Source organism: Geotrypetes seraphini, chromosome 4 (genome assembly GCF_902459505.1).
Source record: "Geotrypetes seraphini chromosome 4, aGeoSer1.1, whole genome shotgun sequence".
Classification (NCBI taxonomy): domain Eukaryota; kingdom Metazoa; phylum Chordata; class Amphibia; order Gymnophiona; family Dermophiidae; genus Geotrypetes; species Geotrypetes seraphini.
The window spans coordinates 244,930,671-244,956,602 of NC_047087.1; the positions used below are offsets into that span (position 1 = coordinate 244,930,671).

General features: G+C 40.6%; 1 protein-coding gene across 1 annotated transcript in view; it reads right to left on the reverse strand.

Annotated features, from left to right (window-relative positions):
- The window catches only part of ARID5B (AT-rich interaction domain 5B), a 317,531-nt gene that overhangs the window by 171,419 nt on the left and 120,180 nt on the right, over positions 1–25,932 (reverse strand). Inside the window, exon 4 of the mRNA XM_033940669.1 lies at positions 2,415–2,642. Coding sequence (XP_033796560.1) covers positions 2,415–2,642 — 228 coding nt within the window. The remainder of the gene's footprint in view (positions 1–2,414; positions 2,643–25,932) is intronic.

Here is a 25,932-nt window from a genome sequence, read left to right on the forward strand (position 1 = left end):
TTCAGGTCATTGAGGCCAGCAGCGTGCCTGATTTTAAGGCCAAATGGGATAGACATGTGGAATCTATTCACAGAGATAGGTAGGGGAAGGTCATTGGGGTGGGCAGACTAGATGGGCCATGACCCTTATCTGCCGTCTATTTCTATGTTTCTATCCTGTATTAGGCTTTTTATTTTTATTTTTTTGCTGGGTTAGGCACGTGCTAGCTCCTAATACAGCTTTGTATAAGGAACCTCTTAGTTTTGGGTACTGCTTTTCTGACAAGTGTCATGCATATGAATTAGAAAGAACAGCCCCCCTTTTACAAAATTACGATAGCAATTTTTAGCACAGGCCGGTGCGCTGAATGCTCTGTGCTGCTCCCGATGCTCACAGGAACTCTAAGAGCATCGGGAACAGCACAGAGCTTTCAGCGTGCCGTGCTAAAAAAATGCTATCGCGGTTTTGTAAAAGGTGTGAAATTTATTTTTAGAAACTCTAATAGTTCAAAATACTTAAAATACCATCCTTCAGTGTTTGTCAGAGTGGTGTACAATTCAAAAAGTATACAAAATAAATAAAACTTGATATAAGAATGCCAAAAAAATAGGAAAGGTACTGTACATTATACAGAACAAAAAACACACCCATACAATAACTGGAACACTATGGGTAAAAATTGGATGAAAGCTGCTCTCTAGAGTGATCCTTCAAATGCTTTCAGAAAAAAATAAGTTTTCAATTTCACCTTAAAAAGCTTCAAAGAATGTTCACCTCGCAGTCCCACCAGAAGACTGTTCTATAATGCTGGAGCCTTCCCCCCAAAAAAAGTTCCTTCCCTCATAATAATAATCATAATAATAACTTTATTCTTATATACCACCACACAGTTCTAGGCGGTTCATAGTCATTCGCGCGCGGGACTTCGGTGCGCTGCCATTGCAGCGCAGACAAATCGGCGCAAGACCCCAGTGCGCCGCCTAAAAAGAGCTCCGACCTGGGAACCCCCCCAGTTTACTTCATACTCTTCGTGTTGCCGTTGGGGGGAGGTTTGGGACCCTCCATTATAAAGTAAACTTAACTTTTTCCCGTTTTTTAGGAAAAAGTTAAGTTTTCTCTCAAATGTGGGGGGTTGCACCCCCCACCCCACCCCCAACGGCAGCAAGAAGAGTATGAAGTAAAGTGGGGGGTGGGTTCCCCACTCACACCCCGCGTCAGAGCTCTTTAAAAGTAAGTTTTTAGGCGGCGTGCTGGGGTCTTGCGCCGAACTGTCTGCGCTGCAATGTCGTCGCGCCAAAATCTCGCTCGTTTTTGTCCCGTCACCGTTCTAGGCAGTTCACAAAAAAGAGAACTGAAAAATCAGTAAATAGTACAGGTACTGAAGAAATACAAACGATGGGGAAAAAAAGTATCAAATGATAAATTTATTAAAAAGATAAGTCTTCACCCTAGTCAATGTTTCTTTGAAAAATGAGGACTTAACTTTGTCCTATCATGCAGTACACATTAAGGCCCCCCTTTTATCAAGTTGCATTAGGGTTGTTTTTTTTATTGTGGGTCACTGTGGTAAAAGCTCCAATGCTCATAAAAATGATAAAATACCCTAACACCTCTGATAATAAACCTTAACGCAGCTTGATAAAAGGGGGGTCTAAGTTTGTTTTTGGAATAGAAAAGGAAATTGTGACCTAGATTGTATAAAAGATGCCTACAGTTAAATACCTAGATTGACAAGCCTAGCCGATCTAGGTGCCTAACTTAATTATTTAAAAAGCGTAATCAATGTTGCTAAACGTAATTGGCTTAATTAGCTTAAATTAAAATGAATTGCTTTCTAGCCTAACTCGGTAGATGCCTACCACTTTCAACTAGGTGCCTAGTCCAAGGTGCCTACCAGAAAGTGAGCATGGTTAAAAGCAGATCATGGATGAGTTTTGTATGTAGGCGCCAAAATTGGACTTAGGCACCAGTATTCAGGCTAAGAAAACCTTGGAATAAATAGAGGGCGGCCAAGGTTTTGATGCCTACCGGTGCCTTAGTCCAATTTAGGCACTACTAGGTACAATTTTATAAACAGCGCCTAACTCATGATTGACTATGGGCTCCTTTCATCAAGCCGCGCTAGCGGAGTTAACGCGCGCGATGTTTCATCACGAGTTAACCCCCGCACTGGCCTAAAAACTACCGCCTGCTCAAGGGAGGCGGTAGCGGCTAGCGCGACCGGTGGTTTAGTGCGCGGTACTCCGAGCGTTAAACCACTAGCGCGGTTTGATAAAAGGACCCTATGTTTTTGGCACTGTTTATAGATTCAGGGCCTGTGTTTACTTGTAAATACAAATATCCAAAATGAATTGATAACAGGGTTTTCAACTAACTATTATGAGAATATTATACCTCATATGTATATGACACGATATAGTTGAAAAATAACTTACCAAATTCATCACAAATGCTCTCATTTTCTATGAGGGTTGGATGGTCAAAAGTATCCCGACAGTAGAGGATCTGGGTGTTCTTGTTGAGGACTGCGATACCACCAAGGGCTAAGACAAACTGGTTTGCCAGTAAGGATGACTTGGCTTGAATGCGTTTCAGCATGGAACGGTACCGACAGTACTGTGGGTAACTTAGGACGATCACATTTGTATTTTCAGCATCTTCACCTGGAAAAAGAAAAGCACCATAATTTATAATGTTCTAGAAGAGTATAGGATGTCACCACATAATACCATCCCTATTTTCTCTGTTCTGCTACAGTCGTAGCTTATCATACCAATCTTGTTATAAAGGGAGTCTGAACACAGAATTTGATTGCTACAATAAAAAGATTAATTTACTTGGGGAAGGTGGGGAATCAAGTCTTCAATGCGACATACAAACAAAAGAACACTGTGGTTTTCTTAGTACGGATAATGGCAAGTGGAAAAAATGTCTGGATTATAAAAGCTCACCAAATTCTCTTTTTGGACGAAATCCCACCCTGTTGCTTTGCTTTAATGAAAATTTCTGTACAAGAAAAACATGTTTCTACTGCACGCACCACACCCTAACTGCTATTCTCCCTTCCAAAGAGTTGCCTTGAAAAACCGGAGATTATATCTTTTCAGTTTATAGTTTTCCCACTTATCCTCTTCCTTTTGTAAAATACAGGAAAGCAGACTTTACCATACACAAACTTCCAAAATGTTGGTGCCTCCCGCTCCCCAACCAGATTTTAATAACATTAAGTAAGGCTTTAAATGATGGTTAATTGGGCTGAATAACATACACAGTCTCCTAACAGAGGGCAATAAAGCAAAACAAATGAATATTTACATAGTGTTACAAAAAATAATACAGAAACTAGTATCCAGCAGTAAAGAAAGGCCAGCCGCTCCAGATAGCTCACATTTTCAAAGAAAAAGAGATCTCAGAGCACTTAGTCCCAACAACTCAGTCCAACAGTAGGGATCCGACACAATCGCAGGTCTCGGGGGGAAAAAACTCCACTTCAAAACATATAACACATCAAAGCAGCAATGGCCTTATCTTCAAAGCTGTGATCTGGGGTTTCTTGAACTTCTGCAATCCAGACCGGTTTCCAAACCTCTTCACCCACAATGGATGAAAAAAAGGAAAAAACAAGTCCCGGGACCAACAGCAGTCCTGTTTCGCAACAACTTTATCAAGAGCAAGGCACAAACATTCAGCCAGTTACAAAAATACAATTTAATCAAAAAAGCCCAGAAAACCAATTCAGCCGGGTGATGATATTTTATATATCATTTTTATATTGCTGATTTACAGAAGCTAAGTTCTTGTGGTTTTGCTTTATTTACATAGTATACCATTTACCACCCTTTCAGATGGTACAGTGGAGAACTGGGGCTGTAATACCATGCCAGCCTTTTTTCCTGGTTTGCAAAATCCTTTATACCAGTCATTTATTTATATTAAAAGATTAACAAGTGTGCTGTAGAAGGACCTATTTACAAAGCAGCCGTGCTAACAACGTGGACCCAAATGCTCTAAAACAGCAGTCTCAAACTTGCGGCCCCCCCGGCTGCTATTTTGCGGCCCGCAGTCTAGTACCCGAACTTGCAACGGCCTGCTGCCGTCGCATATGCCGGGATTCCTGCCTTCGTGTATCTGCCAGATATGTGAAGGCAGGAGTCCTGGCATATGCGATGACAGCAGGCAATTGCAAATCAGCTGACACCGGCACAATCTTGAACACTGGGCAGGAAGAGAAGCTCCGGTGTCGGTGTCAGCTGACTTGCAACTTCCTGCAGCCACATCGTATGCCGGGACTCCTGCCTTCCAGCAGATACGCAAAGGCAGGAGTCCCAGCATATGTGACAGCTGCAGGAAGTAGCAAGTGAGCTGACGCCGACACCGGAGCTTCTCTTCCTGCCCAGTGTGCACTAGGTACTGCTGGACAAGGGGAAGAATGCAAGAAGGAAGGGAGAAGGGGTACTGCTGGACAAGGGGAGGAGGGGAAGAAGGAAGGGAGAAGGGGTACTGCTGGACAAGGGGATGAGGGGAAGAAGGAAGGGAGAAGAAGTACTGCTGGACAAGGGGAGGAGGGGAAGAAGGAAGGGAGAAGGAGTACTGCTGGACAAGGGGGAGGTAAAAGGGAGGGAGAAGAGGTGCTGCTGGACCTGGCAGAAAGGGAGGGAAAGGAAAGGTGCAAAACACTAGAGGGGATGGTGAGATGGTGCATGGGAAGAGAGCATGTTGGGTTGGGGGTGCGAAGGAGGGATGCCACTGAGGGAAGAGGCAAGGACAGAGAGAGAAAGCATGCAGGAAGCAGAAAGTGTTGGACTCATAGAGAGGGCAAGATGGATGGGGAGGACAGAAAAGAGGGAAGGAGAAATGTTACACTGGGGAAGTGGGAGAGAGCAGAGAGTGAAAAGTTGGACTCGTGGAGGGAGAGAGTGAGATGTTTGGTTGATGGAAGGAGAATCAGAGGAGAAGCATGCAGGAGGAAGAGAGAAAAAAATGTTGGACTGGTGGAAAGGAGGGAGAAATATAGGACTGGGAGGGGGCAAGAAGGTAGGAAGGGAAGAAGATGGACTGCAGGGGGCAGAAAGGAAGAAGGGAAAGAAAAATGTTACACTGGAGGGGGAAGGAGGGAAGGAGAGAGATGTCAGACCATGGAAATAGGGAGGGAAGGAGAGAGAGATAGGAAGGGAAGGGAAGACATGGAAACGTAGATTTTGAGAAGAAAGCAGAAAAAAGGGAAAAACTGAATGTTAAGTTAATGCCAAAGATGGATGCAAGGCAGAACGTGAAGACGGAGAGAAAAACAGTCAAAGGACAAGAAGGCCTTGGAAACATAGCTAAAAGCACAGAAAAATGAAGTCAGCAGACAACAAAGGTAGGGAAAATTATTTTATTTTCAATATAGTGACTGAAATGTGTCAGTTCTGAGAAAAGAAAGATGTTAAACTTTAACTGTGAGGGCCGCAGAAAAATAGGGTATTTGGAGGGCTGCAGAAAAAATAGTTAATGTCATATTAAAGAAATGACAATTTTGCATGAGGTAAAACTCTATAGTTTAGAAACCTTTCCTTTAACAGTTAAAGGAAAGATTTTTAAACTATAAAGAGTTTTACCTCATGCAAAATTGTCATTTCTTTAATAAGACATTAACTATTTTTTCTGCGGCCCTCCAAGTAGCTACAAATCCAAAATGTGGCCCTGCAAAGGGTTTAAGTTTGAGACCACTGCTCTAAAGGGACAGATTCTGAAACTGGAAGCCTGAACCGGGTCCTTCTGCTCCCAGGATGAAATACGCCTCAAAATGCCCCCTGGTCGTGCCTTTCAACTGCAAACCGCATAATCGACTGTCCTACTCCCTCTTCATACTGAGCCACTGGAATCGACTGCCCCTGAAGATCAAATCCCTTGAAGGAGCCCTTCAACTTTAGAAAAGCAATAAAACCATACCTCTTCACTTAAACTACTACTCTTGACCGATAGACTACAAAGAGATATATATTGGTACCAGAACCAGTATGTGTCACCTAAGGATAACTTGTATCACGCACTGTAAACTTTCTGTTTGTCAAATTGTACTGAAAAGCTTGCTCCGTAAGGACAACTATAGCAAATTGTAACCGGTAAACTGTATATTATGCATATTAATATTAGACCCTAGTATGTATCAAGTTAGGATAAAAACTTGCATCGTAAACTTGTGCATAAATTATGTATGTTAAACTTGTAATTCGTTCTGAGCTCCTGGGGGACAACAGGATAGAAATCAAATCAAATCAATCAATAAATAAAATGATAGGCACCTAAAGCTAAGCACAGTCTCTCGTATGTCCAAGTATTTAAATCTACTGTATAATCTTGTATGTCCAATTCACTCCATTGTGAATGTTTACTTGTAAACCATTCTGAGCTACTGGGAGGACGGGATAAAAATCTAAATAAATAAATAAATAAATATTTCATGCCAATTACACTTAGGGCTCCTTTTACTAAGGTGCGCTAGCGGTTTTAGCGCACGATACTTTGCTGCGCGCACTACACGCTAACGCCTCCGTAGAGCTTGCATTAGCATTTTCCATTTAGCACGGGGGTAGCGCATGCGCGTGCGCTAAAAACGCCAGCGCACATTAGTAAAAGGAGCCCTTAGGCACCAGTTACAGAATCATGCCTAATTAAAACTTAGGCACCTAAAATGTAGGCCTGGGTTTTAAAAGCCTACATTTTAGGAGACTAATAAGTGTGTATGTATGGTTAATTTATTTGATATACCGCTTTACTTTACAATAACTGTCAGATCAAGGCGGTTAACACTAGGTGCTTAAAAACTTCCCTATCTGTCCAAAAAGGCTACAATCTAACTAAAGCACCATATTAAGTATTTATTACCATACTAACATATTAACCTAACAAAATAAATTTTAAAAAAGAAAGAAGTAAAATAATAATAATATCAGTCCAGACCCCTTAATGCAGTCAGGGTTTTCCAGGCCTACTGATCTTTGTCATAAATCACACCTACATAGGTGCTTTAGGCTACCACTGTGTGCGTTAGCCAAACCCATAGTGGCATTAGGTGGCACGCTTACTTTAGAGAATCACAAGCTGAAGTAGCAAAAAAAAAATAAAAATAAAAAAAAAAAAGCATTTTTTTGCTACTTCAACTTGTCTGCGGTGTTCTTTGCTCATACGTTTAAAGACAATACACTGTTTTCAGTCCAATTCTTTATATGTGAGTTTGCAAACCATTGGAACCCTGAGGAAGGTGTGTTCGCCGAAACACGGACTGTGTAGGGTCCGGGTGGATTTTTATCACCATATTTTTTAGCATTGTACTTTTTTAATTGAATTTTCATGGTTTTATATGTCAGTGTTTAATAAATTATCTCCAGAACATCTGTATCCACAGTTTTTGTTTTCATCGGTGGATTGTTTTCACTGTGGATCATCGGGTTTCTCCATTTTTCTTTGTTGTATGGTCTATCAGACAGAGAGAGGAAGGGGGTCTTACCCGTTGCAACCATTGTTCCATCTGTGGGGTGATAGATGAAAATACTGAATTTTACTGGGAAAGAATTGGGTTTAGATTGAAGTTGAGACATAACACCTCATGTGAGTCGATTGGGGTGATTTACACTGTGAGATGCCCATGTGATTGTATTTATGTGGGTCAGACTTCAAAAATGCTGAAAACTCATTTAATTGAACATCACTCATGTCTAAATATGAAGAAAAGCGAAGCTCTGATGGTTACAGTTGGATATGTTTTTGAAGAATTGAGATGTCTGGTGCTGTGGCAATTGTTTATGGGTAAGAGAGAGGGGATTTTAAGAAAAAACTAAGACAGAGAGAACAATTCTGGATCTACACTATACAAACCTTAGAACCCAGAGGACTAAATAATGTCATAGAATGGCAGGCTTTTTATTAATGTGCACTGTGGTTGGGTGCCCTCAATTATAGTTCTGAATGACGATCAGGTGCCTGTGATGACGCTGTTGACGTCATAGGAGGTTTGTTTAAATCTGCCTGCCACTTCGGAGCCATTATCGTGGTGATGGAAGAAACGCTTCTGATACTTTTGGGATTTGGTGTTTTGAGCCCTTTTCTCCTGAGGAAATGTGATGAAATGAAACAAAACTCTTGTCAAGGAAGGGTTGATTGTTGTTTATCTTTTGCCACGGGCTGAGAAGTACTGTCAGTAGCTGGAAATTGTTTGGCTGGATCAGCAGTTGGAAACAGTGGATAGCTACCGGAGTATAAAGCAGTTTTGCCTATCGGTGCTGAAGCTGAAAGAATTTAGTGCTGAGGATTTTTACACTGGACTACTGGATGGATTAATGCATATGGAGTCGTTGACTTTGAACACTGTTATTCACTGAGAGAAGTGAGCCCATCCTCAGTCTTCCAGGAGAGTGCGCTCCAACCTTTTGCCAGCAAAGGGCCAGATTCACTAACCTGCTGGATCGGGCCCAATTCGGGCAGGTCCGACGAATTCCCAACAAGTAAATATGCAGATGGGGCAATCGGAGGAACGCCCCCATCTGCAGGCACGAATCGCTGTTAAGCGATCCCTGCACATGCGCAGACCATATGTGGATGGTCTGTGCATGCGCTAAACCTCTGGGTCCGTCTTAGATTTTTTAAATTTTTTTAATGTTAGAAGCCCGTTGTTTTAACCCGCTTAAAAGCCCGCGGATTAAAACCACAGGCTTGCACTGCGGGGAAGGGTGGGAATCGGGGCAGGCAGGCGATCGAGGCAGGCAGGCATTCGGAGCAGTGGGAGAGTCTGTGAGAGTCGAGGTTGCAGGAGGTTTTCGGGGCTGCAGGAGGTTTGCTTTTTTCATTGGGGCGGCAGGCAGGAGACGAGCTTGGGGCAGAGCGGGCAGGAGAAGAGAGCAGGGCGTGCAGAGAGCAGGGCTGGAGAGTTGAAAAGACGTTTTTGACTGGTCCCTAGCAGTCGCTTTTTCAGGTGATCGGCCAACCCAGTCGGACCTGAAATTTGGTGTTGAGAATCATGTCCCAGCCTACTTTGCATGCGTTTCACCTCATTTGCATGCACGGATTCGAAGCGGATCGCAGGAGAGGTAAGTGAATCAGGCCGGAGGGAAATTTGATAGTAAAGGGGTCGCAAACCGATCGGTACACGATCGGTTTCCTTTGTGAATCTAGCCCTAAGTACTTGGCTTGACTGTGCTGATTTTTTGCAATGTGTTTTTTGTTTTTGTGGCTTTTGTGTTTTTTGTATGACCACGTTTTTCCACACTGTTTTGTGGGATTTTTTGCTCTGCAATTGAGGCCAGCGCAGGTTTTTCTCGTGTGTGAGTTGTTTACTGTGGCGGTTCTCAATTGCATGAGGAACATATGATTGAAGTGCCTTTTAGCCTATGTGGCTTTAGTTGGCTTGGTGAGTGCTGGTGTGGCCTTATCTGTGTTTCTGAGGCTCATTTTGAGTAAATTATTAGTGATTCTCAAGTGCCATACTCAATACAGTGCGGGAAGTTTGTCAAGATTTTTATTGATCAAGTGGTACTATATTTGACAAATATACCTTGATAGATTTGTTTGAACCTACAGTATGCATTCAACATGCCATTGTGTAGGAATCTGGTTACATAAAAATCTATTGCAAAAACTTGAAATTACTTAAAATGCTGCCTTAAAAGTCTCCTCATTATATATTCCATATGTTTATTAAAATCAATTTCACAGTCATGGAGGCTAAGGATTTGTATGAGGATAAAGCTCTATTGCTTTATTCATCTTGATGTCAGTTCTGGACTTACAGAGAGAAACCTTTGAAAAATATGTACAAAATTCAGCAAGTTCATCAGAATTCATATCTTTGGCTACTGTCTTGTGTTTAAATTTTATTTTTGGCCCGACAGATTCTTTCTGCTCTCAGGCACTTCTAGTTCAAACAGAACCAGCCTTTATTAGGCAATAATGCCATAACCCTTAATTGACTACCTAGCATAGGATGCCAGCCCAATATAAATACCAAAGTCAGATACAAAGTCTATGTAGTTCACTAGGTTGTATTCTAGTGGATGCTACTGACACCCTGTGGCCACTGCCGGTATAAGAGCATCTCATTAAAAAAACCCATTCTAATGTATATTAAAATATTTGACTAAATGTTAAAAACCATTTTAGTGTGTGCTAAAATGTTTGCATGCTTGTTAATGGGCTACAATGACACATGCACTTAGGGAGTAGGTCTATCACTGGGCACCTTGTAGGAGCTTATTCTATAAAAGAACCTATGCGCTGACTTTCCTTTAGAACAGTGTATCGCAAACTGCGTGCTGCCCAAGATTCCAGGTTTGCCGCAAGACGCCGGGGAGGAGAGGTGTCAGTGCCAGCTGACTGCCTGCAGGATGTGTCTCTTGCGGCGAGAGGCACATCCTGTAGGCTGTCAGCTGGCACCATTTCTCCTCCTCTCGGTGTCTCTTCCCTTCCAGCACCCCCACTGGCAGCTCAGGGCCAAACATGGAGGGCCTTTGCGCCAGTGCTGACGTCAACATGATGATGTCATGCGTGAGCGTCACATCATCACGTCGACATCCGTGCACTTCCAGATGCCTCAAGCCACCAAGTTTAGTATGCTGCGGCTTTGCAAAGTTTGCAAGACACTGCTTTAGAAAATCCTAGAGTTAACAGTGAGGTACAAGCACTTATGCCAGCAATAGAGCTAATGAAAGTGTGTGTACACACCAATCATCAGAACTTAGACGCCGAGACTCTGCCTGTGAGTATGCCTACTTGTAAAAACATGCACTGTGTAAGTTACATATATATTTACAGAATAAAGCTTAGATAAGATTTTGCATTTACACACATATGTGCATATAAACCATTACTGTAATGATTTATGTGCATAATGAGTACACAAATTAATGTATACATTACCCATTAACGCTTTAGTCTATAACTTTAGTGCCTAAATGTAAGTGCCTTTTACAGACTAAGATTATAAAACAATAGACCTTATGCACGCAAAAGTAATATTCACGCACTACGTGCTATATGTGCCTTTTGTGGGCGAATCAAAAGTTAAATTACGTGACAACTGAGCTAGCAAAATGAAACATATGAACTCGTACATTGCCTGTTAGATAATTTATCCATGCACAGTGCCTTTAGTCGTGTGGCAGCCACGAGATCAGAAACATGCAAGATTGCACCACTGAAGAACAATGCAAGAAACATGCAAGATTGCAACATTGAAGAACAATGCAGAAACATGCAAGATTGCACCACTGAAGAACAATGCAAGAAACATGCAAGACTGCAACATTGAAGAACAATGTGCTGTACTGCGCTTTCTTTGGGCTGAGAGAGTGAAACCTGTTGAAATTCACGACCGGATATTGACTCAGTATGGACATAGCACCATGAATCAACAAAGGTTTATGAGTAGGTAAAAAGATTTAAAGCAGGAAGAACAGGTGTAACCAACGAAGGTCATTTTGGTCATCCATCAACATCACGCACACAAGAGCACATTGACAGGGCGGGATGCTTTGATTAGAGAAGACCGATGGATAACGGTGTCTCAATTGGCTGCATATTTGGATATCAGCTATGGCTCTGCATTTAGCATGATGATGTGGGATACAGGAACGTCTGCGCACAATGGGTTCTAAAACAGCTTACTGATCTACACAAGCAACAGCATGTGGAGGTTGCAACCCAGTTCCTGAGATGGTATGAAGAAGATCAAAGTATTCTGGAGAGAATTGTAACTGGCGATGAGACATGGGTGCATCACTGTGACCTGGAGAGGTCACCTGGCTTCAGGAGCAGCCGAAATATTTCTTCTCTGCAGGAATTCAGAAGCTAGTTTAACAATATAACTAATGCATTGTCTTGATGGGGACAAAAGTGATATGTCCAATTGTTCACGAGTTACTTTTATTAAAGCAGTAAAATGTAATTTGCCTTTACTTTTTGATTTACCCTCATAGAATGTGAGAGTGCAAGTCACATAGCATGCAAATGCAGCGGGGAATGGATGTGATACACCTTTATACTTGTAGAATATTGTCATGTATATTCCAAAGTGCTGTCTTTAAGCGTGTGCATTTAGGCCTGCTATTGATATGGTGTAAGTGGGTATGCCTAAGTGTTGGTGCATAACTGACAACCCAGAGGTTATTACAATATTCACCCCCTCAAGATGCTGCATTTTTGATGCCTAAATTTAATTCACTTTATAGATTTGACCCTATGAGTACAAAAGCTGGTGGCAAAACCTTGGTGTGCAAAACACCGAGATTCAGCCATTTTGCAAGTACAGTTGCAAGATCTTTTATCCAAAAACTTTGGGGCCAGGCATATTTCGGTTTTGGGAATTTTCCGTATTTTGGAATGGTAATGTTACGTCAGAAAAAGACAGACCATAAAATTGCCAACAAACTTTTGTTATTTTAATTAAACATTTCAATTATATGTGAGTATTTTATTATTAAGAATGGATTTTTTTATACAAGAGTATATATGTAAAGTTTGTAAGCTGCTTAGTTGTAGGTGAGGTATAAATAAATAAAATAAATAAATAGGCAGTCAAGGGCTGAATAATTGGCACTTAACTGCATAAGTGCCAACTCTACCCCTGGAATGCCCACATGATATAGTACAACTTGCATAACAGAGTCAGAATTCAAGAAGGAAATAAGCAAGGTAGAAACCTTGGAATCTCATTATCCAGATGTCCTTTAGGAATGGGAAACTTTATGTCCCACAGAAATGATCATCCCCTGTTCGTTTAAAAAAAAATAGATAGCTCTAAATCTGATAAATGCTGGCATTGTCATCTTGAACAGGGACTTTAGATCATTTGTTATTCTATTGTCCATTCGTATTAGAATTTTGGAAATCAATCTGGAATCAAATTAATTCCGTATTAGAGAATCATGTGGCATTATCATATGACACAGTTTTATTTGGTATGGAAATGAGAGCAAAGAAACAAATCTCATGTAATAATAACAAGTTATTATTAATTTTAACAGGGGTTGCCATTAACAGATCATTTATAATTGGAAGAATTGGAATACGTTGAATTACTGTTTTGGGTGGAACTCTGTATGCCATATTTATAAGATGGAAAGGACAATAGCTGTCCAAAAAGGAATTTATAACAAATTTCAGGATGTGTGGAGGCCATTAATAGAATATTGTAATGATTAAAAATTATTCTTCCCTGAATAAAAATTTTAAGACATTAAGGGGGGGAGGGGGAGGGAATTCTGTTTTGATTATTAATAAAATTAATCATTTTCATAATTGAATAGGGGAGGGGGATATTATTTTATAATATGAAGATTAATTGTAAGTTTTCAAGTGTATTTGAAAGTTTAATTAATAATTGTATATATTGTACTTGATTTATGATTTGAAATGAATAAAGATTTAAAAAAAAGAAAAAGAAATGATCATTCCTTCACTTGCATAAGCACAGAAAATAGCACACATATATATTTAAGGGTATATGAAAAGCTTTGTCATTTCATCAATTCTGAGCAAATTAACCTGGAGTGTTTTGATTAAAAAAAAAAAAAATGCACCAGGTCTTTCAAAAATATGACCAAAAATTCACATTGAGAATGTTCTCCAAATTCCAATCAAACAAAACAATGCACTGATATTGCCAAGAAAACATAACTATGGGGTCCCTTTACTAAGGCACGTTAGCCATTTTAACACACGCTAAATATTAGCACGTGTTTGCCTCTCATGCTAACTGTCCCAAGTACCATTGAACGCCAGCTGGTCTTTTTCATATGTTTTGGTCTTGTGACCGACTGCAAACCTTTTGGTCATTTGTTGGTCTTCACCTGCAAACGGTCATGCGAAGGCGAATTCCATTGTGGGTGAATGTCCTGCTTTTTTCTCAAATCTCTTTTTTGGGGTTGTCTAAGGGTAATTCTTTGTTATTGCAAAAAGCTTCTTTATTGGCTTGGAAATGTATACTTTTGTTGTGGCGCCAGGAAGAGGTACCTTCTATTACTATGTGGAAAAATGAACTGTTCACTCTGTTACGGTATGAATATTTGGATGTTAAGAATTGTGGGCCTGGTCGTTGGAGAAAGTTCCGGGCTATTTAGGCTCCCATTTGGGATAGTTTGTCCCATGGAGCTCGAAGTATCCTGTTGAATTTTTGAATATCTTGAGTTTTGACACTGGAGTGCTGGGGAGGGTGGGTGGGGGGGAGGGTATAGGGTGGGATTGGGATGGGGAGCTGATTTTTGAATTGTCTTGAAGAGTTCTTTAGTCTCCGTGCAGAAACCCCGCGGATTACTCTCTTATCTTCTGTTTTGAACAAATTTTGTATGTGTTCCGACTGTTGTATTTCATTTGTATGTGTCTTTCTTCAAATAAAACAAAATTGAAAAATATATATATATTAGCACGTGCTAACGCTAATGTGTCCAGCACGTGCAAAAACGGCTAGCATGCCTTCGTAAGAGGATCCTTATGTCGTAGGGACTACAGTTATCTTTATAAACAAAAATGAGAGGCTATTACTACCAAGTATGTACACATTTCTTGACATCTAGCAGTTGCACTGTGCTCTGCAGCAGATAGATGAACGACAGCACTTACAAATTCTCTCAAAACATGTATGCTTGCCCTTTGATGGATGCACATGAAAAGACTTCCTATAAAAAGGTCCAACAAACAATCATATGAGACATAACTTCTCACTCAGCTAAAACGATAGGAAAGTTTTCTTCTTTAAAATACAATAAGCAAGCCTTTACTAACTGAATCAATAAAACATCAACCAATTGTGTATATTTGGTTCTTACAGACACCTCAAAATTTAGGGCTCCTTTTACAAAGGCGCGCTAGTGGTTTAACGCGTGTAAAAGTGCACGCTAAACTGCTGGACACGCTAGCCGCTACCGCCTCCTCTTGAGCAGGTGGTAGTTTTTGGCCAGCGCGGGGGTTAGTGCATGATGAAAAGTCACACGCATTAACCCCGCTAGCGCGCCTTTGTAAAAGGAGCCTTTAGTGTGTGCAAATCAGTTGTATACGATGTGTATCTACAAATTAAGGGTCCTTTTTACAAAGCCACAATTGTGAGTGCCGGTGTGGCAATTGCCAATTGGGGCAATTGTGGCAAGGAACTGAATGGGCTGCGTTGCATTTGCCAAGTGGGAATCACTATCACAGCTTTGTAAAAGGGGCCCTAAAACACACATCATCAATTTTTGTGCTTAAAGTTCTAGCCTGCATACAATGTGTGTGCAAAGAATGAATAGGTGAAATGAACATGAAAAAATGGCCGGAGAATTGAGAAAATGAGGTTGAATTAACTTTTTTTTGCTTTGTACACCCGTATTAACCATACAGGGCAAATCTAATTAATTACATTTATTTTACAATTTATTGTACACTGCCTTGCTGTACTTTTGCAAAAAGTGGTATATTAACATAAACCAGTGTCCCGCAAACTTTCTGGCCAGCGGCACACTAAATCCAGTGCCTCAGCCGGAAGGCACCCGGAAGTGCATGGACGTCGACACGATGACATCGCACGCATGCGTGACATCATTGCGGCGATGGCCGCATATGCGCGGAGGCCCATCTGGTTGCGAACCGCCGGTGGAGGGATCCAGGAAGTGCAGGAAGAGGAGGAGAGTCATCTGCGCCAGCTGACTTCCTAAAGGACATGCCTCTCGCCGCGAAAGGCATGTCCTGTGCGTAGGCAGCCGGCATGGGTGACTCTCCTCCTTGCCAGTGTGTCGTGGCACACCAGAAATCTCAGGAAGCACACTGGTGTGCTGCGGCACACCGTTTACGATACACTGACAAACCATAATGCAGCATTTTATTATTCACTCATTCCTATGACAGATCAAGACAGAGTACAAATAATAAAGGGCTCCTTTTATCAAACCGCAGTAGAGCTTTTTACCACAGACCGCTGAGGTAAATGGTTCGACACTCATATGAATTGAATGAGCGTCGGAGCATTTACCGTACCGGCCCGCAGTAAAAAGCACTGCAGTTTGATAAAAGGAGCCCAAACTTAGGCAATCCTACAATGCAACAAGGCGGGCAAATGAGTTAACTAAACAAAATCCCAGAAATAATATTTTTAAACATATAATTCTTCAAATCATATTGAAATTAAAAAAAATAATAAATAATGGAATTTCTTGAGGAAATAGTAAGGGTATTCCAATATGTACTGCTAGAGTAAGCGTGAGCGGACTGCTGGGCACGATGGACCTCGGGTCTGACCCAGCGGAGGCATTTCTTATGTTCTTATGTTCTTATATCCAAAAGACAGACTTTTGGATATCCAAACTTCATTTTTTTGGAAGGGGTTTAATACCTCTATTATCAGACAGTATATAGAGCATTAGATAATTATTGCAACATACAGTTCTAACTGAAGGAAGCAGAATAATCAGCAAAGCCATATAATAAGGGAAGAGAGGCATGGCCTAGTGGTTGGAGCTGCTGTCTGAATGCCCTGAGGTTGCGAGTTTAATACGTGCTTGATCCCTGTGACTCGAGGAAAGTCACTTATCCCTCTATTGCCCCAGGTACAACAGATTGTGAGCCTGATGGGACAGATAGGGAAAATACTTAAGAGTACCTGATTTGGGTAAATCTCTTCATGAAAAGGCGGTTAATACATTCAAATAAACTAAACCAGGCAAAAATTTTTTAAAACAAATAAGCACACCTTAAATTGCATATAAGCTTCGACTGGTAACCAGTGATGCTCATATAAGAACTCTTGCTGAAGTGTTTTGTAATAACTGAACAATACAATAGTCTGACTTAAAGCAAATGATTGAATAAGTATTTGACGCAAAATCAAATTTAAGTAGACTGAAGTTCCAAAACATTTACATACAATCCCATTAACCTACAAGGGCTAATACTCTAATTCCAAAGTTCTAGTCAATGCAGTTCACTTGTAGTTTTCTTGTATCCAGTTGTTAAGCGTGTGAATCTTTTCTACACCTGAATTAGAAGCATTCACTTGCAAACTGTTTCCGGCAGGTGGATAAAGATAAACTTCCTTCAAATTATCATTAAAAAGAATGCAACTTCAGTAGAAATAAATTAGTAAAGTAATATACAACCGGATGAGAGCCAACACCCATTTGGGCCTGCCACCACTGAACTGTGAAGATTAAATAGTGAATAAGCATATTGACAAAGTATGTACTAAATCTGTTTACAAGGTGTCACCTTAGCATGGGAATGGCCAGTTTTGTAAAAAGGTGCATTATTTACTGTATTTCCAGTAATGCCTGTAAAAAGTTAGTTCTCCATTTTTTTCAGCTAGTTTGAAACTATAACGCCACAAAATAAAACATGATCTTTTCTCATAAATTTTAAGGCTGGTTCTTTCTTTAGCCTGCCCCTTTTTAGGCCACTTACACATTCTTAAGGAAGTAAACAAACACTAGTATGCAAAGCTACCTGTGCAATCAGGTTTCACCAGTTAAAGTCTTTGTATTGCATTTTATCTCCTCATTTATAATGGCTTCCACAGATAATTCACAGAATGAATAAAGAATGGATAAATCTCACATTTGTTTAGCAAAAGACAAAGACTTCCTGAGGCAAAAGTTGCATTACAACTGCAACCACACCGACAGGAGTCCAAATACTACCCTAACAATGGGTAAAGCATGAAGACAAGTGAACTGGAAGATGACATTAAACTGTTCAAAGTTGTTAAAAGGCATGCAGATTGTGAAAAATTTCAGGCAGACCTTAGGAAATTGGAAGACTGGGCGTCCACGTGGCAGATGAGATTTGATGTGGACAAATTCAAAGTGATGCACATTGGGAGGAATAACCCAAATCACAGTTAACACATGCTAGGGTCCACCTTGGGGGTTAGCGCCCAGGAGAGGGATCTGGGTATCATTGTGGACAGTACGATGCTGGGAATTGTTAGGAAAGAGATGGTTAACAAGACTAAGAATGTTATAATGCCTCTGTATTGTGACATTGTGTAACCTCAACTGGAGTATTGAGTTCAATTCTGGTCTCCTTGTCTCAAGAAGGATATGGCGACACTGGAAAGGGTTCAGAGAGGAGTGACCAAGATGATAAAGGGGATGGAACTCCTCTCATATGAGGAAAGACTAAAACGGTTAGGGCTCTTCAGCTTGGAAAGGAGAAGGCTGAGGGGAGATATGATTGAAGTCTACAAAATCCTGAGTGGAGTAGAACAGGTACAAGTAGATCGATTTTTCACTCCGTCAAAAATGACAAAGACTAGTGGACACTTGATGAAGTTACAGGGAAATACTTTTAAAACCAATAGGAGGAAATATTTTTTTTCTTCACTCAGAGAATAGTAAAGCTCTGGAACGAGTTGCCAGAACTTGTGGTAAGAGCGGATAGAGAGGTTTGGACAAGTTCCTGGAGAAAAAGTCCATAGTCTGTTACTACTACTTCTATTTATTATTTATAAAGCACTACCAAACGCACGTAACAAATATGCAAGAGACCGTCCCTGCTTGAAAGAGCTTACAATCTAATTAAGATGGACATAGGACACTATACATGTTACTCAGGTGAGGAAATATAAGGGACTAGAGGTAGATGAGTAAAGAGGGAATGGCAACAGATAAGGCTGCTTTACAAGTTTAAAATTACATGCTTTAAAAGTTCTTATCAATTTTCCTTTGAAATATAACTCCAAACTTAATTTAGAAAGCTCAATAAATCATGAGAACTAGCAGGTTTCAGATAATTTTCTGACCCACAACTCACACAAACTCAGCTGTACCTTCCTTTACAGCCTTCTCATTATACACCTCAGCTCAACAGCCCATAAGCAGGTTTAATTTGCAGCATTTCTACTATATAGACTATCTGAACTAGGAATTTCAGGACCTGTATTACGATGGTTCCAAGGCTTCCTAGTATAGAATAGACGATACAGAGTGCTGCCTCAGAAACGAGAGATTGTGAGTTTGATCCTAACCTGCTTCTTGTGAGTATGGAAGGTCACTTAACCCTCCCTTGACCTAGGCACCCCAGTTACACTGTGAGCCTGCTGGTTCAGAACCTGATTACTATTCAATGTATGATAAACCACTTTGGGTGAGTCTCTTAATGAAAAGGCAGTTAATAAATCCCAATAAATAAATAAAGATGGACTCTACCATGTGGTGTACCGCAATTATCACCTATTTCACCGTTGCTATACAATATCTTTAAGACCACTCTAAATTCAATTAAACTAAGCCCTGGGGGGAATGGCTATTCTCATATGCCGATGATAATTTTAATTCCCTCGGATCTGAACTTAACAAGTCTGTCTTCCAAGCTATCTAGAGCAGTAACCAGAGTGCAAGAATGGACAGCAAAATACCATCTTATATTAAACTCTGAAAAAACTAAACTACCTTGGTTTGGGTTACAGATAACATTTGATTCCATCTACTATTATGCTGGCAAATGGCATTAGCTTCAATATTGAGAAATCCTCCAAGGTTTTGAGAGTCACTCTAAATAGCTCAATGAAATTTGAAAATTATGTTAACAATGTAGTCCAAAAGTATTTTTTATACACTACAACAGTTAAGAAGGGTTAGACAGCATACTGATCCAGCCGACTATTCTGTCACAACTGGACTATTGTAATACACAACTTTCAGGCATTTCGATGAAAATAAGGGAAAAAAAAAACTCCAGCTGATACAGAACACTGCAGTGAGACTAATATTTTGCAAATCAAGATTTGATCATGTTATACCATTATTTATGGAGTTACACTGGCTCCCGGTAGAAAATTGAGCTGAATTTAAGTTATGCTGTTTAACATTTAAGATCTTATATGGAGATGCTCCTGATAGTTTCTCCAGATTTAGGGGTCCTTTTATCAAGCCGCACTAGCGGGGTTAGCGTGTCAGACATTTCATCACGCGCTAACCCCCGCAGCCGGCTAAAAAACTAATGCCTGCTCAATGCAGGCGTTAGTGGCTAGCGCGGCAGGTGGTTTAACGCGCAGTATTACGCCCGTTAAACCCCTACCGAAGCTTGATAAAAGGGCCCCTTAGTGAACATCATAACTCTAATTATTTGGCTTTATCCTTTCCATCTCTGAAAGGTATAAAATACAAGTCAATTCATTTCAAATCATTCAATTATCAAACTACAAAAATCTGGAACTCACTTCCTGTACAGATTCATATTACTCCTGTGTATGCTCTATTTTGCAAAAATCTGAAAACATTGCTTTTTCAAAAGTCTTTGTTAGAGATTTATGTGACTTTCGTTATGTACTGTGGGCCATATTTTAGAAACGGTGCCTACATTAAGCATCACTAGGCATCCTAATTGCGAAAGCTTAGCAATGCCTAAGTTCGTGATCTGCGTCTAACCCGATGTATAACTACACGATGGGGGAGGGATGGTACTGGGAGAAGGCAAACTGGAAAAGGACTTGGGGGTTTTAGTGGATAGTTTCAAGTTTCAAGTTTATTAGGATTTTATATACCGCCTATCAAGGTTATCTAAGCGGTTTTTACAATCAGGTACAATGAAGCCGGCGTCACAATGCGCAGCGGCCTCAAAGAGGGCGAATAGAATGTTGGGCATTATGAAAAATGATATCACTACCAGAACGAAGGAAGTTATCCTGCCACTGTATCGGGCGATGGTGCGCCCGCATCTGGAGTACTGCGTTCAATACTGGTCGCCCTACCTTAAGAAGGATATGGCGATACTCGAGAGGGTCCAGAGAAGAGCAACAAGGATGATAAAAGGCATAGAAAACCTTTCATATGCTGAAAGGCTAGAGAAGTTGGGGCTCTTTTCCCTGGAAAAGTGGAGACTTAGAGGGGACATGATAGAAACTTATAAGATCATGAAGGGTATGGAGAAGGTAGAGAGGGACAGATTCTTCAGACTAGTGGGGGCAACAAAAACAAGAGGGCATTCGCAAAAATTGAAAGGAGACAGATTCAAAACAAATGCTAGGAAGTTCTTTTTCACTCAGAGGGTGGTGGACACCTGGAATGCGCTACCAGAGGAGGTGGTACGGCAGAGTACGATTTTGGGTTTCAAAATGGGATTAGATGATTTCCTGAAGGAAAAGGGGATTGAAGGATATAGTTAGAGGGTTACCATACAGGATATTAAAGGATTAAGGAATAGAATGTTTTAGGTATAAGATCACTTACAGGTCATGGACATGGGGGGGCCGCCGCGGGAGCGGACTGCTGGGCATGATGGACCCATGGTCTGACTCGGCAGAGGCCATGCTTATGTTCTCATGTTCTTTATTAGCCTGGCAATTGACCACACCGGTTTTCAGTCAATCAAAAATAAAATTAAACAATTTAAGAGTTCGCCACCGAACTCTTAGGACACCCTAGCGATGCTTAAGTGGAGGTGCCCTTCCACACCTAAAGATGCCTATCTGAAACAGCAGATATGGTTAAGGGTGGAGAATAGACGTGGATGACTTAGGAGTCGTTAGATGTCCAACATAGGCACTGCCAAATTAGGCGAGTGAAAAGCTGCCCTAATGGAGCGGTACTTATGTTTAGGACGCTTAGTGATGCCTATGTCTACTTAGGTGCCACTTAGTACAATTCTATAAATGGCACCTAGCGGTTGATTGACAATTGATGCCCACAATGTAGGCACCGTTTATAGAATCCAGGCCAGTACGTTTATCTTTACGTAATGAAAATGCTGTTTGTAAGCCGATATTTTAGAAATCTTTGTTAGAACTGTTTTGATTTTGCACTGTATGTTTACTTGTGTGCAATGATAATGCTAATTATAACCCACCTCAAACTCCGCTTGGTGGGAATTTAGCAGGATATAAGATTACATATAACATAAAAAGAGACACTAATCCAAAGGTGAGGTAGAATAGGAGCTCCATGGTTTAAAAACAGGTGTAGGGAGCCAATCAGAGAAGTTACATCCCTCAGCACCAATCAAGCCCAAGTGCATTCTTAGTGGGCCAATCAGGGCAAACTGAATCATCAGACTGACTAGGAAAAGCATAAGACAGGAAGAGACCACAGCTGCTTCTTATTCAAGGGGAGTATCCTGGGGGATAATTACGTGACAGGAAACATTCTTGTCTGTGGAGTTGGGCATGGATCTACTTTCAAATGCATGCTATATAGAACACATTTGCATCTACCCAACTTCCTAGATTAGTATATGTGCTAATTCCGTGGAATAATTTCCAGACACAGAAGTATGTGCATACTTTTGTTTTGAAACTTGGCTGTTATCTGCACAAGGAAAATTTCTTATCTTCTACTTACAGTATGATGCTGTTTTTAGGTGACTTGTGAAAATGCATTTATTTGAAAAGTTTGTAATGTGAGTAGTATACTGATGTGTTTTGAGGGTTGTTTTTATTTGTGTGTTCCCAGTGATTACCAATTTTTTTTTTAAATTATAAACCACTCTAAAATGTAAGGTTGTTGTGATATAAAATAAATTATTATTATTACTACATATTTATGCATGTGTACTTAAAAAGTGACCCCTTAATGCCCAACATGCTAAATCATCTTCCTTAACATCAGAGATCTATTTGTCTTTCCTTTGTTGTTCCATCATGGGCTTGGAAACCAACTATTATGGTTACTTCTGATAATCATAATCTACTTTTGGGCAGAGTAAATTGTGTTTTTTGTTTTTGTTTTCACACCAGGATTTTATACAGCTCGATGGAAAAAGCATGCAGGTTCCTTCCTGCACTAAATTACCTTAACCTGCCAAGAATTCTGCCCTTTAGTTCTCTTAATCGTATTAGTATGAATGTCTTTGGATGCCAAGAGAAACACATTTAAACACATTTGCCTCAAAGACTTAAAAGACACATTAAAACTCTATCTTAAACATTAGTTCTTTCCCCTTCGCTAAAGCTCTGCATACATTTTAAGTGGGGTTTTTTTTAATGTTGTTTTTTTTAGGGCCATAACGAATCTGCTTATGTTCTAAAACTGAATGTCTTGTTTCAAAGTGAATTTAAGTAAAACAGTGTCGAACTGAGCAGCTCTCAGAATGATTTATTCCACCCTGCGCTGCTTTATTACATTAGACATTCCATTCTCTAAGCTTTATACATTCACTCTGCTCCTAGCAACCAGGCAAAAAGCACTGCAATGACTCTATATTTCTGGCACGACTCCAAATTCTCCTGTTACCGATAGTTATATTGAAGTTTCAATTAAATTGCTACTCTGATGTGAGACTGAATATGCCTCACAATTAGGAATTTCCTATTTTCTGGGACCGCAGTATGGTTTGGTATGTCTGAAAATAAAGAAAAATGTATTATTTTTTAAAAAACACATAATGTAGACGAATATAAAAGAATCCATTGATTTTCAGATAAGTATGTACATCTGTTGCTGTCATTACCAGCATCATAATGCATGTGTGTGGGGGGAGGAATTTGAATATCATTTCTCGGAAGGTAATTTTCCTTTCAGTCTTTAAGTGCTCTTATTCATGTTAGAAGTTACTCAGTGATTTCCTGTTGCAATCACCAGATATTACAAAGAAAGGCTTTTGTAAAAAGGAAATGTGTTTAAAAAGTTCCTAACTGTATCATGGTTTATCAGCTCTTTCATAGTCAGGCTGGGCAACAGAATTCTCCAGAAAGCTAAACATCTTCCTTTTGCCAATAAACTGACATATGTATCGAAGAGAAAGAAGATGGATGGTGAAATGCCTTACTCTTGAAATGATTTTGAAACAAGCATAATTATTTCTCTCTACAGCTGTTTATCTGGAAGAAGGTTAAAACAGTGGAGGAAACTGGACTCTTGAACTAAATAAGCCTCCACACACACCACCACCAAAATATAAACCCCCAAAACCTGTTTTCTGTCAAATCTAAATGAACACTCTAGACCACAAGTTATTGGAATAAATACATGTTACATGCCATGACGTCAACTGCACATCAGAATTGCAGTGTTGTGGTAATCTTGAGAAACGGTTTGTACTCCCTGCATGCTTGCATAATTCCCTGGACAGTAGAGAGCTGGAGCAATCCCACATTTATAACAAAAGGGGAAAAATAAGAGCTTTAGAAGCTGTATTATCACTATTCTAACAACCCAGGAGAACATGTGTTATTAGCACTGAAGTCATTTAGACTGTAAACAATTTTTATTGACAAAAAAGACCGGCAGAACCAGAGGAAAACAACAGGTTACAGAAGACAACGAACATAGGCGGGAGATCCGCTTAACAAAGCACTTCAGTACAAAGACATGTGTCATTTACAGCCACCCACAAACCCCTAAACCCCCCCTTTTTCCCCCCCTCCCTCCCCCAAGGCTCTCCCACCATTCCCCCACCCCCTACCCTCCCAAGATGGAGGGGAATGTAAGGGCAGCGCCAGGGAGTACGGGAGTCCTAGCACCCCCCAGAGCCCGAAAGCCCCCCCATGAAAAAAGTAGGGGAACTAGGCAATCTAAAACTATATAGAAAAGAAAAACACCAACAAAAGTCCCCCCAGGGTCTGGACTCTGATGACCCCAGGGCACGCAAATGAGCAGGACATCCCCACCAAAAACAGTCCCCCCCAACCCCCTCCTTCCCCCCCAGAGCAGAGAGATGCAGGGATCCAGAACAGGCCAAGAGACTGCACCATTAAGCTAGGGTATTACGCATAAGGCTGCGCCCCCTAGGTGACAAGGACCACAACTAGGGGTTCCAAAGAAGCAGAAAGCACCGGCGACGTTTATGAGAGCCCCCGTCATTTAAACACCACTTGCTAAATGTCCAACAGTCATCTTCATAAGATGGAAAATCTTTGTGTTTGATACCATCTTTCCTGTTCTTTTGGTTTGTTTTTGCAGTTGTGTCTAGTATGTTTCTGCTAGCTAATTAATTCTTATACTTTCAAATGGTAATATATTCCAATTACTGTGTTTGGCTCATGAAGAAACACAATCAGCCCCACTGCAGCTAAAAAAAAAAAGTGTATCTTCCTTTTCAAATCAGATAAATATAATATTTAAAAAAAAAACAATACAAACTTGAAATGAGTGAAAACACTAGATTAGGTAAATGATCACCACCAACCATTCCATCGTTGCACATGAAATACATAAACAAATTACATCCCTAGAATAAACTGAGAATTTTTGTTGGGGGCATCATATAGATTTACATAGCAAGGATTCTCATCAACAATACTCTGCATCCCTTCCACCTCATCTCTGCCCTGACAATGCACCAAAAATTATGCAGAGAGACTCTTGCTTAACATTTTATATTGAAAATATGTCTCAAAAACCCCAGAATGTTTGAAGAGTTACTGGAAACGGTTTAGAAATTTCAATTTTACAATCGAGTCTGATAAAAATTCTAAAACCTAAGAGGATAATTTTCAAAGCCAGTTACCCAGGGAATCTGAAAGTTGCCCTCCCTCAGTCCAGCTGAAAGTGCACTGAGGGCTCCTGGAGCAAACCCTTGCAGGAGAGGCATATTTAGTTAGGTTAGTGGATGACAATAATGCACCTTTTTAAAATTTGATTTTGAAAAGATATGCAATCAAAGAATTACTTTGAACAGGAAATACAAAAATAAATATAATCACAAGGCTCTCACAATCTGTAAAGAGGAAAATAATACAAGTATATACCGTATATACTCAAATATAGGACAAGATTAGGGAGCCAAAAAAAAAAAATGGCCCAGAAATGGGGATCTCATCCTATATTCGGGTCATCACCTGACCCCCCCCCCCCCACCCCCTAGACTTGATGCAGGCCTCTGGTAGGCCGGGACAGGAGGGATCCCTCCTGTCTCAGCCAATGCTAACAATTTTTTTACCCCCGTGTATCTTTTCCCATATCCCTGATGATCCAGTGGTGTATGAGCAGGAGCGAACTTTCCATGCTCCTGCTCTGCTCCCTCCTTCAAATCTCATGGCTCGTGACCAGTGGCACACAGGCAAGCAGGAGTGAGCTTCTTGAGCTC